We start from the raw sequence: 12876 nt of genomic DNA, 5'->3' as shown, positions 1-12876 counted from the left end.
TAACAGCCCTGTACTATTACCAATCCCAGGTGACGGATGAGAATACTTAAAACACAGAGAAGTAACTTGCCCAAGAGTATAATGCTATTAAGGGTTGAAGCAGGAATCAAACTAGAAGGTGAGCTTGTAGCCACTACATTATTCCCATCTTAGTTTTCCACCAGGGGGTTACCGGGTAGATAATGACTCTATTAACCAAAATGGAGATGTGAGAAGTATGTACCCCTCCCCACTACACCCCAAACTTTGGTAGATAAGAGGGGTGGGAATATGACTATTTCCATTTGGGACATTCTGAATTTGAAACAACAGGTGGAAATGTGACTCTGGAGCTTGAAGCAGAGATGGCCTCATTTTATAGGTGAGGTAACCGAGGTAGAAGTTAACCAACATGCAACCTCCTTCCCAAAGCTTTGCTTGAGCAGTAAGAACTTGGGGTTTTGAAAGTAGAGAGAAAATTTTAAACTGAACAAATCTTTCTAGGGATGTTGAGGGCTATATATATTTTGGTTAATGTAGGAGTCTCCTGAAGAAGGTAGAACATTCACTTTGGAGATACCAATATAATTTGATTTTCACTGAAAATCTTCCTCTGTTGATACTTTGCTGATGTAGAACAAAACATAACTCTAATCTTTGTCAGTATAATTGTTCCCAGTGCAACCGTGGAGGTAGATTTTAATGATCTGTGAGGAATCTGCTATCTTGTTCTTCTTGGGCTGGTCTCTGAATTCCACCAGGAGTCATCCTTAACATGACGGCTACCTCAAAGGCCTTCCATGTTCATTTAGTACCATAAGCAATGGTGGTGAACTTCAAGCTTATGGTTCCCTTAACTGTGCTGTGTTGTGTATTTTCAACCCTTTTCTTTTTTTATGAACAAGTGAACCAAACCTTTTTCTATAAAAGCCCCAACCATTTTAAAGAGCAAACAAAACTTGTTCTGTTGGTTTAGTGCCTCCTCCTCTCCCATTACCAAGCAGTATCATAATCTCTAATCTTCAGCATCAGCCCACTGAGCTTTGAGAGCTAAGGGTACTTTACAAGTTAAGTGTCCAGAAGCACCTACCACCACGTTCGTAGACCACCGACTGACTGATCCCAGCAACTGGCATCACTGACCTGCACAGCCAGGCTTGGGGCACCCCAGATCACACATGCTTCCACTTTCTAAAACCAGGTGTGTTGCTGTCATGGGAAATCTAATTCCAGTCCGAGGGCACCATTACTGGGAGGTGGAGGTGGATGAGCATTTGGACTACACAGTTGGTGTGGCCTTTGCAGATGTCCCTAAACAGGAGGATCTGGGAGCAAATTGCCTCTCCTGGTGCATGAGGCACACATTTGCATCATCAAGGTAAAGTAAAATCTGGATACTCACAATTAAAATTTGCTTTTGAAAGATTACAGCAAGACGTTTTCACTAGCAACAATTAAGACACACATTATGTTTTACAAATATTTTAAGATATTTCAGGAGTTGCTGCCAGCCACTTTCCCTAAAGTCCAAGTAAGAGGAGAAAGAGCAGCTTTTCTTGAACTAAAAATAGCTAAAATTTATGGAGAATTATGTGCCAAGTACTCTTACATGCATTATCTCATTTACTTCTCACAATTGTGTTATTTCATTTGAAAAATCAGAATGCTGGGTGCAGTGGTGTGCACCTGTAGTCCCAGCTACTCAGGAGAGTGAGGTGGGAGTATTGTTTGAGCCCTGGACTTCAAAGCCAGTTTGGGCAACGTAGCAAGACCCCGTCTCTAAAAAAAAAAAAAAAACAAAAAACAAAATAAAAGAATAAAAATAAGAAGACCACACCTCACAGCAATTAGATAATCCAAACGACATGGATTTGGAACTTGGATTCAAACTCAAGCAGTCTGGTTCCAAAGATTTCATTCCTAACCACTTAAGTGATAGATTTTTCATTTCTGTTCCCCTTTAGTATTAAGCCAATACAGTTTGCTTTGAAGCCCCAGTTCCATCTTTTTAAGTAAATGTGGGCAAGAAGCTTAGTAGTTACGGCTAATTCTGGTTTGCTCCTGCTGCTGGGCACTCTGTCGTTACACATGGAGTAGTTCCATATAGCGGGAAAAAAAGTCTCACGAAGCCCAGGCCAATGAATACACTTTCAGACTTAGAAGGCCATGGTTACAACCTTCCTTCACCTCAAAAACTGAAAAACAAGACCCCACACTGCTTTCCTATCACACCTTGTAAAATGGGGCCTCTGACCCTCCTTGATTTGATGAATCCTATTAATGTTCATCCAATGCTCTCTGCCCATGATCCTCTATCATGGTTATTTACACATTATGTGTCATGCCCAAGCATAAGTGGGAAAACCAACTTCCCCTCCGATAACAGATGAAGACTCTAATGAAATCTACTAAACCTCACACCCAGTTTGGGGAATCCAAGAATTACTATACACTGAGGCAGATACTTTATTTGGGGATTCTGCCTGAAGTAAGACTAAAGAGCAAAGTCTCTTCTTTAGAAAGGCAAGAACAAGGGGCAGAGTAAAACTAAGGGAGCATAAAGAAAGCCTAGAAGTCCACGTGTAGGGGGAAGAATAAAGGGGGTAAGAAGACACAATAGAAGAGGGGTGGAAACAGAAGAATGACAAAGGAAGGGCAAAAGCTACAGGCCAAGTGCTAGAGCCAAGCCAGTTTCTTACAGATATAGGGTGTGTGTGTGCGTGCACGCGCACACACGTTACAAGTGGAGAATGAAGGTAAGGTATCCTAGGATAAGGTCTCCTAGCAGACTTGCATTTTTGGCTCATAGTATTAGACTCTATTGGTGGTAGCATAGAAAGTAGAAGAAAGGACTCATATAGCTTCTGGCAGCTGCTTAGTTAAAATAAGGTGAAATGGGCTAGAGACAGGCAGGCTTCCTCTGACACGTCTGTATCATATTCCAAGTGTTTATCCCAGTAGCCTAGACTAGCCTGTTGACACAAAGAGCTCTTCAAATATCTGTAGGTAGCAGGGTTAGGAAATTCCTGTGACAGGTTTTGATTTCTGCCATTTTTCAAAGTACACAGGATGCAGAGAATGGATAGTGATATAATATTGATTGGTAACAGGCCCACTGGCTCCCCACTCAATTTGAAAGTTTAAGAACTGGAGTAACTGTGCATAGAAGAGCTTATACCAAGAGGCCCATTTTATCACATGGAAAATCACAAGGTTCCCTGTTTCAAATGTCTAATCCAAATTTTAAAAACATGTTCTATTCCTATGCTAGTTTAGATGCAAGAGAGTTCAGGATGCTATAGGTAAATTTCTTAGGTTAAGAGGTTGCTAGAGAAAAAATGATGTTTGAAAAACGTTTCGGCCAGAAGCAGTGGCTCACACCTGTAATCCCAGCACTTTGGGAGGCCAAGGCGAGTGGACTGCCTGAGCTCAGGAGTTCGAGACCAGCCTGGGCAACACAGTGAAACCCTGTCTCTACTAAAAATACAAAAATTAGCCGGGCTTGGTGGTGCACGCCTGTAATCCCAGCTACTCAGGAGGCTAAGGTGGGAGAATTGCTTGAACCCAGGAGGCCGAGGTTGCAGTGAGCCGAGATTGCGCCACTGCACTCCAGCCTGGGTGACAGAGCAAGACTCCATCTAAAAAAAAAAAAAAAAAAAAAGAAAATGTTTCTCAGGACAAATTTTAGAAAAGAGATAGTTTAGAGAATACAGTTTTAGAAATGGCTTGTCACCTTGGTAGTCATTTAATACTAGAAAATAGCAAAATCATAGGACTATGAATAAAATTAGTATGAAATGTTCTATAAATAGTCAATCTATAGAATTACTGAAACTTTATTATGTCAAATTTAATTTTCAGGCATAAGTATGAATTTCTGCACAACAGAACAACTCCAGATATAAGAATAACAGTTCCACCAAAGAAGATTGGCATTCTATTAGACTATGAACATTCAAAGTTGTCATTTTTCAATGTGGATCTTTCTCAGCATCTATATACATTTAGTTGTCAGCTTCACGAATTTGTGCATCCCTGTTTTTCTTTGGAAAAGCCTGGGTGTCTAAAGGTACATAATGGCATTTCAATGCCAAAACATGTCACTTTCTATTAGAACATTCTGATGTCCAGTTTCCTGTCTTCCATGCCTACCCCTCTCGCAGCCACTCACGCCTTAGCTGGCTGAACCTGGCATTTAAGCACCATATGCCCAGCACAATTTATGGCTCATGCTATTATCTGACTGGTGTGCTAGCGCTCATTTCACCCAACCTGGATTCTAGTCCTGTGTGCTGCTACCTGTGTGCTGCTAGGATAGTCATTACCAGGCCCAGCTGTAAAATAAAGGCTCAGACTAAACGAACTCAAAAGTCTTTAAAGCTGTCAAACTATATTCGTGCATATGCAAAATATCTTGAGTTTCCAAGACCTAGAGAGCTTGGGAGAGGAGGAGGGTAGTCTTAATGGCTCCAGCAGCACCAGTACACCCATGCATTTCATGAGTCAGCCAAGAATACACTTGAGAAGGCGAGAGGCTGTCTGTAGAGAACCAGGGAAGCTGTGTGCCCTTCTCAATGTCTTCTACCCTCATTTTCCCAATAGTGAGCAGCACTGTGGTGAGGTCCCTTCCGCTGTGTACTCTGCATAATACCCTGTTCCACTCCTACACAGCATGCACCACTCTCTAATTTTGAAATTACCTCTATAATGCCTAATTCCATGAAGGGAGGGACAGTGCCTGTTTTCTTAATTGCTGGATCACCAAGGGCTAACACGTAACAGCTGTCACCAAGTATTTGTTGAATAAATTAGTATCTTCTTCAGCCACTGCTCTTTGGCCTCTTACTGCTCTCCATGTGAAGGATGGCAGGGCTCTTTCAAAACTATAGCAAAGGACCTATAGCCAAGAAATGGGGAAAAAACCTAGAATGGAGGCAGCGTGAAAGAACAGAAGGGCATCTGTGGCATATTAGCAAATGCGCAACAATTTTTTAAAAGAAATTAACAGCCCACCAAACGGCAAAGCTGAGCACGGGAAGGAAGACCGATCTCTAGCTAGGCAGCTTTCAGGCATCCTGCCTCACTGCCCCCAGGCCATTCTGTGAGCTCAATGCCCAACTCCATCAGCTACATTCCTGGTTCTCCCGTTCAAGTTTCCAGTTGCCACTTAAGCTCTGCACACACAGCATTTTCAAAGCTTGTGAGTGAAGCTGCAGAATAATTCCATTTGTGAAGCAATTACAATTCAGTATCATGTCCCACAGATGCCTCTAAACCCAGATATGCCCTAATCTCATCATTTAAGGTTTTGTGTTTAAAAAAAAAAGTCCACTTTTTTTTTTCTGGCAAAACCCCGTCTCTACTAAAAATACAAAAAATTAGCCGGGCATGGTGGTGGGCGCCTGTAATCCCAGCTACTCAGGAGGCTGAGGCAGGAGAATTGCTTGAACCTGGGGGCAGAGGCTGCAGTGAGCCAAGATTGTGCCACTGCACTCCAGCCTTGGCAACAAGAGCGCAACTCTGTCTCAAAAACAAACAAACAAACAAACAGACAAACAAAAAGCCTCTGATGTTTTCCAGCACATGCAAAGTCTGACAAACTGAAAGACTCTCATCTCCTACTAAACTCTGCCTACTGGTATAAATGGCAGCTCAGATTCCTGAATTAACAATTCACACTGACAATTTAATAATTCGTTATACACACACACACCTATCCTGCCAAGCTGGACTGTCTACTCTGAAACAAGGGACAGCAGATGTAAGCACAGAAATAGTTCCAGTTATAAACAATTAAAAGATACATATCATGTATATTTAAAAATGTTCTCGGCCGGGCGCGGTGGCTCAAGCCTGTAATCCCAGCACTTTGGGGGGCCAGGCGGATGGATCACAAGGTCAGGAGATCGAGACCATCCTGGCTAATACGGTGAAACCCAGTCTCTACTAAAAATACAAAAAAATTAGCCGGGCCTGGTGGCGGGCGCCTGTAGTCCCAGCTACTCAGGAGGCTGAGGCAGGAGAATGGCCTGAACCCAGGAGGTGGAGCTTGCAGTGAGCCGAGATGGCTCACAGATCAAGACTCCATCTCAAAAAAAAAAAAAAAAGTTCTCAGCTACTGAAATAGAAACTACCAAGTAAGAAACAGGATATCACAGAGAAGGCAAGTTTGAATTCAGGGTTCTAATAGGCTTTATGGAATACTACACGTTAGTATGAACACGGATAAATGGATTAAAAACTCAACACCTATAAAGTTTTAATTAAATTTTTATTTGACCAAGAAAAAACTGTCTAGAATTGCCTGACATTTAAAATCCACTTAAAGCAGATTAGCAACTTCAAGCATCACAATTATTCAGCATAAAGAGCCTTTGTTGAAACATCTTTCTCATTTATTTAGAAGAAAAACATCTAGAACAGAACCAAGCAAAACTTTTGTATTTTTGTAAAAAATCTCAATTCCTGAAACTACTATAAACAATCTACTGAAACTGTATTCAGCAAGGGACAGATTTACCTCAAGGCCATGTTCACCTGCAACCTGCTGATAAGTCTGTTAAAAAACAAAGCAAAAAAAAGAGTTTTTAAAAATTAGATCACTGTAGCCACAATCCCTAACACTGGACAGTTAAAACAAAAGTTATCAAAATCTGTTCTTTTCTTAGCTTTACCTGTATCACTTTATAACTCCTGAGAAAGTCATTCACATAAGCTGTGGCCTCCCCACCTTAACAAAGGGGAAAAAGAATATGTAAAACCACCACAGAATCTTGGCGTAAACTAACATGGGTTTAGTAATACAGAGTACAGTATTCAGGATTTAAGGCACCCTTACAAGTCAGAATTGGAAAGTTGGTTTGAGACTTGCAATCTAAAATGACACTGATTTCTGATAAAATTAAATGACTTTTATTTAGAAAAGTGTGTTTAATAAATTACTTCCTGCTGGTTCAAATGACACACAATCACTTTGTATACATCAAATAAGATATTTCTGAAGTGTATACTTGGTCAAAAGTAAAAAGCAGAGCAAATGCATGGGCAGTGGGGCCTTCTTCTTAATACTTCTCATCCTCCAAAATCTGTTAAAATCATCATCGTCCACATCTCACACACTGGAAGCTGTCCACAGCACAATTCACTGTGATGTGGCATTCTGTAAATAAGACTACATTGGTCTTGATGCAAGGAGGTTCAGCTACCAGACTGCACTATAAGAAAAGTCCTCTCCTCAACTTACCAAGACAACTTCTCCAATTTCTAGTCACCTTCCTATCAATTAGTAGAGCAAGATTCTCACATGTTCACTATGTCTTTCTCCAGTTTTCTCATCTATAAGTGTACTACTCCTATTTTCTATAGAAAGACAATGGAAAGCGTGTAATTGCTGTTGGTAGATAAGTAGGTCTTGAATTTATTTTGCAAACAAGACCTGTTCTATCTACCTTTTCATTTAGGAGGCTAAAAGCAGAGTCAGCTTGATTTCAAGGACTCTATTTTCTTAGTCTCCAGAAGAACATAACCAAATCCAGCTTTTAAAACACTGTCCTTTAACAAGTCAAGATACTCAAATAAAGATCATGTATAACTTCAAGCTATAGGAGATTAACTCTGTACATATGCTTGTTTCACTGTAACCAATGGTTAATTAATCTAAATGCAAGAGAAAAGTTTGTTACTTGGAAAGAAGACCCCAGCTGGTCAGCATCTTTTCTGTCATCAGGAAGTCCCCTGGAAGGAGTATGACTATGACCTGGGCACAACAACTGCCCCTAAGTTAGTACTTATTTTAGAGTTGCTACTGAACAGGTGGTGGTTCTTGTCAAGTATATCATGTCTGACTACTTTACTGCTTGTTTTCTGCTATCACCAGTTCCAGAAAAAAAAAAAAAAAATTAAGCCCAACTCACTAATTGATTGCTTTTTCATTTTCCCAGACTGTGACAGAATCATGGTTTTTAGCTCTATTTTCACCTTACTCAAATCCTGGAGGAATTAAACTATCATTTATTTGAAATGTTACAAATTAGCCTGCAGCTGATTCAAACAACATGTAGTCACTCAGACATAGCAAATAAAAATGTTTTGGTATATGAACTTGGATTCTAATCTTGCTGTCTCTACTACTCTCATTCCTAAGTATAAATGTTAGTTAGGTCTCTTGCTTGAAAGGAATTTAAGAGATGCCCTTAAATTCAAACAGACTGGATCGCAGAAAGGAATATAATCCATTCACTGAGAAAGTACACAGCCAACAAAACTGAGATTTCCCAACTATGCACTGTAACAATGCAGAAACACAGTTTTAGAGATGGCTTTACTGGGTATATACATCGCTCTTGGTAGACCCATCTATTATTCTGCCACCCAGAAAGATTCTTACCCTCCTACTTCCTTCCAAACATTCATTTAATTTAAAGGTGACAGGGACAGGGAGAGGGAAGGGAAAAACAAGAAGCACTATCCAAAAGTAAGAACAGTACTCTGGAGAAAGGTAAAAGATACTCAACACTGTTTTTTGTACCATTTACGATTTATAAATCAGCCACAGAGTCCTAGGCACCCAGAATGGACCTCCCCTTCCTTGTCTACCTAATGCCTGTATAGCTCCAAAATCACCTCTTGGAAACACTGCCTTATTCCTCCCCCTCCCAGGAGAGGTTAAGTGCCACACTCACCTCTTTTAGATTACTTAAGTGGCTATACTGCAATCATTGACTTGTGTCTGCTCCACTTGACTATAAGCAAATTGAAGGCAGGGTTTGTGCCTTCATAATCTCTGAATGATCTGAAGATGGAAATAACTGCTTTGTGCTTTCAGGGAGCTCATATACCTGCAAAGAGAAAAGAGACATCAAATTATCTTCCAAAATCAAAGGAAAAGCCTCTTTATTAGAAAGCAAAGCAGCTTTCAAATTTGTGTGTGCTTGGGGAGTAGAAGGAAACATTAAAAATATGAACCTGCTGGGCATGGTGGCTCACACCTGTAATCCCAACACTTTGGGAGGCCAAGACAGGCAGATCACCTGAGGTCAGGAGTTCGAGACCAGCCTAGCCAACACGATGAAACCCCGTCTCTACTAAAAATACAAAAATTAGCCAGGCATGGTGGTGGGTGCATGTAATCCCAGCTACTCAGGAGGCTGAGGCAGGAGAATTGCTTGAACCAGGGAGGCGGAGATTGTAGCGAGCCAAGATCACGCCATAGCACTCCAGCCTGGGCAACAAGAGTGAAAACTCCGTCTCAAAAAAAAAAAAAAAAAACAACCCCAAAATATCAACCTTTCTTCTGTCCCAATACACCTTAAAGATCTGATACACAGTCCCATTACTAACAGTGCTCCATTGTGACTTCTAATCTGGGAAGAGTGGGAGGGGACACAGAACAATCTGGGGATGGGAAAGATGTATGTGGTTTAGATTGCTCTTCCCAACAATGCAAGAGACCTTTGACATGTTTAATATTTATTATAGTTAGACTATACTTAAGAGAGCCCAAATATCTTCAAAATGTATATTTTAAATGTTCTGAATCATAAATTTGGTTCATATGCCCTGGAGGCTGGTGAGTGAAAGCCGCCCCCTTGACTACTGAGTAAGCTTAACTGTCAATCCTATATTTATAGCACAACATGAGTATTTGGCTTTCCGCTAGTTTCAGGATCTAAGACTTTATGGAATAAATTATATGCTATAAAAGTAATGTCAAATTAGGGACTTAGAAAGATCAAAGGTGATTCCTTTTCAAATGTCAAGTATCTTTAAAAGTCACTTTTAAAAGTGATACAAAGCAACAAAGTATTATAGCTCAGTACCTAACAACAGCCCCTCTCCCCCAAACAACTTTGGCCAAATTTATATATTATCTGTAGGGTGGAAATCAGATAAACAAACCCCTTGTTTGAAATTTCATCCTTTTCTTATAAAGTGATCGATGGCTAGAATTTTCAAACAGTGGGATCCTATGCTCCAGGGATCATTCTATGGTTCGTTACTGGAAACATTTCTCTGAACGTGTAGAGCACTGATGAACATATAAAACTTTGACACACACAGGCACACGCAAAAGAAATACATGTTCCCAGCCCTTCAAAGAACCTCAAGCCAACTTCCCAAAAAATAACCACATATAACTATCTACCAAGGATTCCTACAGAAGGCATTTTAAACACCATTTACCTATTTATTATAAACTCAGCAGTGGGTATGTTTCTGTACAGTTATCCATTGAAAACTCATCTTAGTTCTGGAAGAGGGAGAAAAGGGAGATGGAATATAGAGGCTGTCACATGCTACTGGCTACTGGCAGGGGAAGGTGAGCAAGAGATGACTGGCCAAGAGAGTGAGAAGAGAAACTGCCTGTGGCTTGTCCATGTCCAAATCTACTAAACTGGTAGTCTTCTCTTCTTAGCCCTTGATTCTCTGGCAGCTGGTCTGAACCACTGTCTGAAACCACTAAAAAAAAAAAAAAAAAAAAAAAAAAAAAGCAATGAGATAAAAAGAATACAAAATGGCTGGGTGCAGTTTTGTAGAGATGGGGTTTTGTCCTGTTGCCCAGGCTGGTCTCAAACTCCTGAGTGCAAGCGATCCACCCACCTTGTCCTCCCAAAGTGCTGAGATTACAGGTGTGAACCACCACAGCTGGCTGAGAAAAGTTTAAATCTCAAGTTATATATGCGTATTTTTGTAGAGAAGTATCCTAGCTGATTAATAAACTTTCCAAGCATAGAAAAATATCACAGGCCAGGCGCAGTGGCTGACGCCTGTAATTCCAACACTTCAGGAGGCCAAGGTGGGAGGATGGCTTGAGCTCAGGAGTTTGAGACCAGTCTGAGCAACACAGAGAGACACCGTCTCTACAAAACATTTTTTTTTTAATTAGCCAGGGTGGTAGCACACACCTGTGGCCCCAGCTACTCAGGAGGCTGAGGTGGAGGAGCTCTTGAGCTCAGGAGGTCGAGGCTGCCAGTGAGCTGTGATTGCACAACTGCACTTCAGCCTGGGTGACAGTGAGGTCCTGTCTCAAAAAAAAACAAGAGAAGAATTAAAAATGGACATCTGTTTGTGTTCTCTGTGCCTGGAATTATACAGCTACTGGAAATACATGCTACTGTGCTTGTTGTTGCATTTTTAAGTTGATACTTCTGCTTATGTCACAATCACAACAGCAATCATTCCTCTACATAATCTAAAATGTCTTTGAAACATCTGCATAAAGTAGTTCTTAAAAATTGGTTTCTGTGGGGGCTTCTGAAAGCCCTTCTGGGGGTTAGTGAAGTCAAAACTATTTTCATATGAACAAAAGCTCTTTGGAGTCCTCAATAACAGTTAAGTGGCTCTTGAGACCAGCAAGTTTGAAAATTGTTTATATAGGAGCCAGGCACGGTGGCTCACACCTGTAATCCCAGCACTTTGGGAGGCCAAGGTGGGAGGATCACCTGAGGTCAGGAGGTCGAGATCAGCCTGGCCAACATCGTGAGACCCCTGTCTCTACTAAAAATACAAAAATTAGCTGAGCATGGTGGCACGGACCTGTAATCCCAGCTACTCGGGAGGCTGAGGCAGGAAAATCGCTTGAACCCAGGAGAGGGAGGCTATTCATGGCTTCCCCACAATGAACATCCGGTTAAATGAGCTCCTCAGTACTTCAGATACCCCCTATGTGATGTGAACAGTTTTTCAGTATTTGCTAATGTATGGTTTTCTGGGCCTCAGGCTCACTTACTTTCTTCACAGGCTTGCCACTTTCCTACAACACATTTCCATTTCATAACATGAGAGAGATGACTGCAATAATGCACAAGACACTTAAGCCACACAAGCACCAAATGTAAGATTACTTAAAACAGCTAAGGTTTGACTGCAGTGCACTCTACAGAATCAGTTTTCTAGGGTGAGCACATAGCTTGCTCAGTGAACCCCAGGCCGCTCTGTGTAAATGTATGTAACAGGCAATGAAAGTTCCTTCTTCACATATTACTACACATCTGTTGCTAAAAGGGAAATGACAGAAGCTACGTGACAGACTCATCTCCACCTATAAACTATGGAAGATGTAGATGACTGACACAGTTCTAACTCCTAACACACACAGATTTTGCCTTTCATGGATTTATACTGTATGTAGACGTACACTACCACCCTTTTCACTCCTCCTTGCAACTCCCCGTCAACCTCGTAAAAAAAGACGAATTGTCTAGCAATGCAAAGAAACAGTATGGTGTAGAACAAATAATTCCGGGCTGAAAATGAAGAAATCGCGCTTTCACTCTCGGCTCTGTTATTAACAAGCTGTATAACTTTCGGCCTATCTCCCCTCATCATGCTTCGGTTTAAGCTAAAAGGAGGGAGATGACCAAGATGGCTTTGCTCTGCTTCTGACACCAAATGACCGCCAGCAGATTCAGGAAGCTTAAGAATTACCAACTCCGTGTGTGTGTTCTAAAATTAATGCAACAGGTGCTGCTGCCTCCAGCAGGCGTCACCGATTCAGAATGTCTGGCTTCTCGCAGGCCCTTATGGGACACAGGACAGCACAACCTATGTGAAAACTGTAAACTTTAGTCTGGTGAGTGCATACTTCTCCCTTCCGCATTTATACTAACCTCAGCTCCGTGGGCTACGAAGCTCGTTCTTCCAATGAGGTGGAGTAAATGTAAGCACGATGAATGAGGCCCAAGTCGCTGGTGGCGCTGAACCCCCAAAAGATACACACCGCGACAGATGCAACGACCCCTCACCTCTACTCCCGTTCCCAGCCGCAGCCTCCGAAACCTGATACGCCTGCCTGCCTACCAGGACGCTGCTGTCACTGGCTGTGCTCGGTGGCCAGAAACAGTACTTACTCCATGCGGCCGCCCCTCCAACGTCCCACCTTCCTAGTAAATCCACTCT

The 12876-nt window shown here is 41.6% G+C and overlaps 1 protein-coding gene and 1 non-coding gene across 3 annotated transcripts in view; one reads left to right on the top strand and one right to left on the bottom strand.

The window, feature by feature from the left end:
- The window catches only part of FSD2 (fibronectin type III and SPRY domain containing 2), a 51074-nt gene extending 43187 nt beyond the window's left edge, over positions 1-7887 (top strand). For both annotated transcript variants that reach the window (XM_019010845.4, XM_063698783.1), the window contains 2 exons: positions 1181-1357; positions 3841-7887. In XM_019010845.4, the coding sequence (XP_018866390.3) occupies positions 1181-1357; positions 3841-4093 (430 nt within the window). In that variant the 3' untranslated portion in view covers positions 4094-7887. The remainder of the gene's footprint in view (positions 1-1180; positions 1358-3840) is intronic.
- LOC115930946 (small Cajal body-specific RNA 15) lies at positions 7368-7494 on the bottom strand. The gene has a single exon (XR_004067529.1).
- Positions 7888-12876: the final 4989 nt, after the last annotated feature.

This window comes from Gorilla gorilla, chromosome 16 (assembly GCF_029281585.2).
Source record: "Gorilla gorilla gorilla isolate KB3781 chromosome 16, NHGRI_mGorGor1-v2.1_pri, whole genome shotgun sequence".
Taxonomy (NCBI): Eukaryota; Metazoa; Chordata; class Mammalia; order Primates; family Hominidae; genus Gorilla; species Gorilla gorilla.
This window is presented reverse-complemented; position numbering and strand designations above follow the sequence as displayed.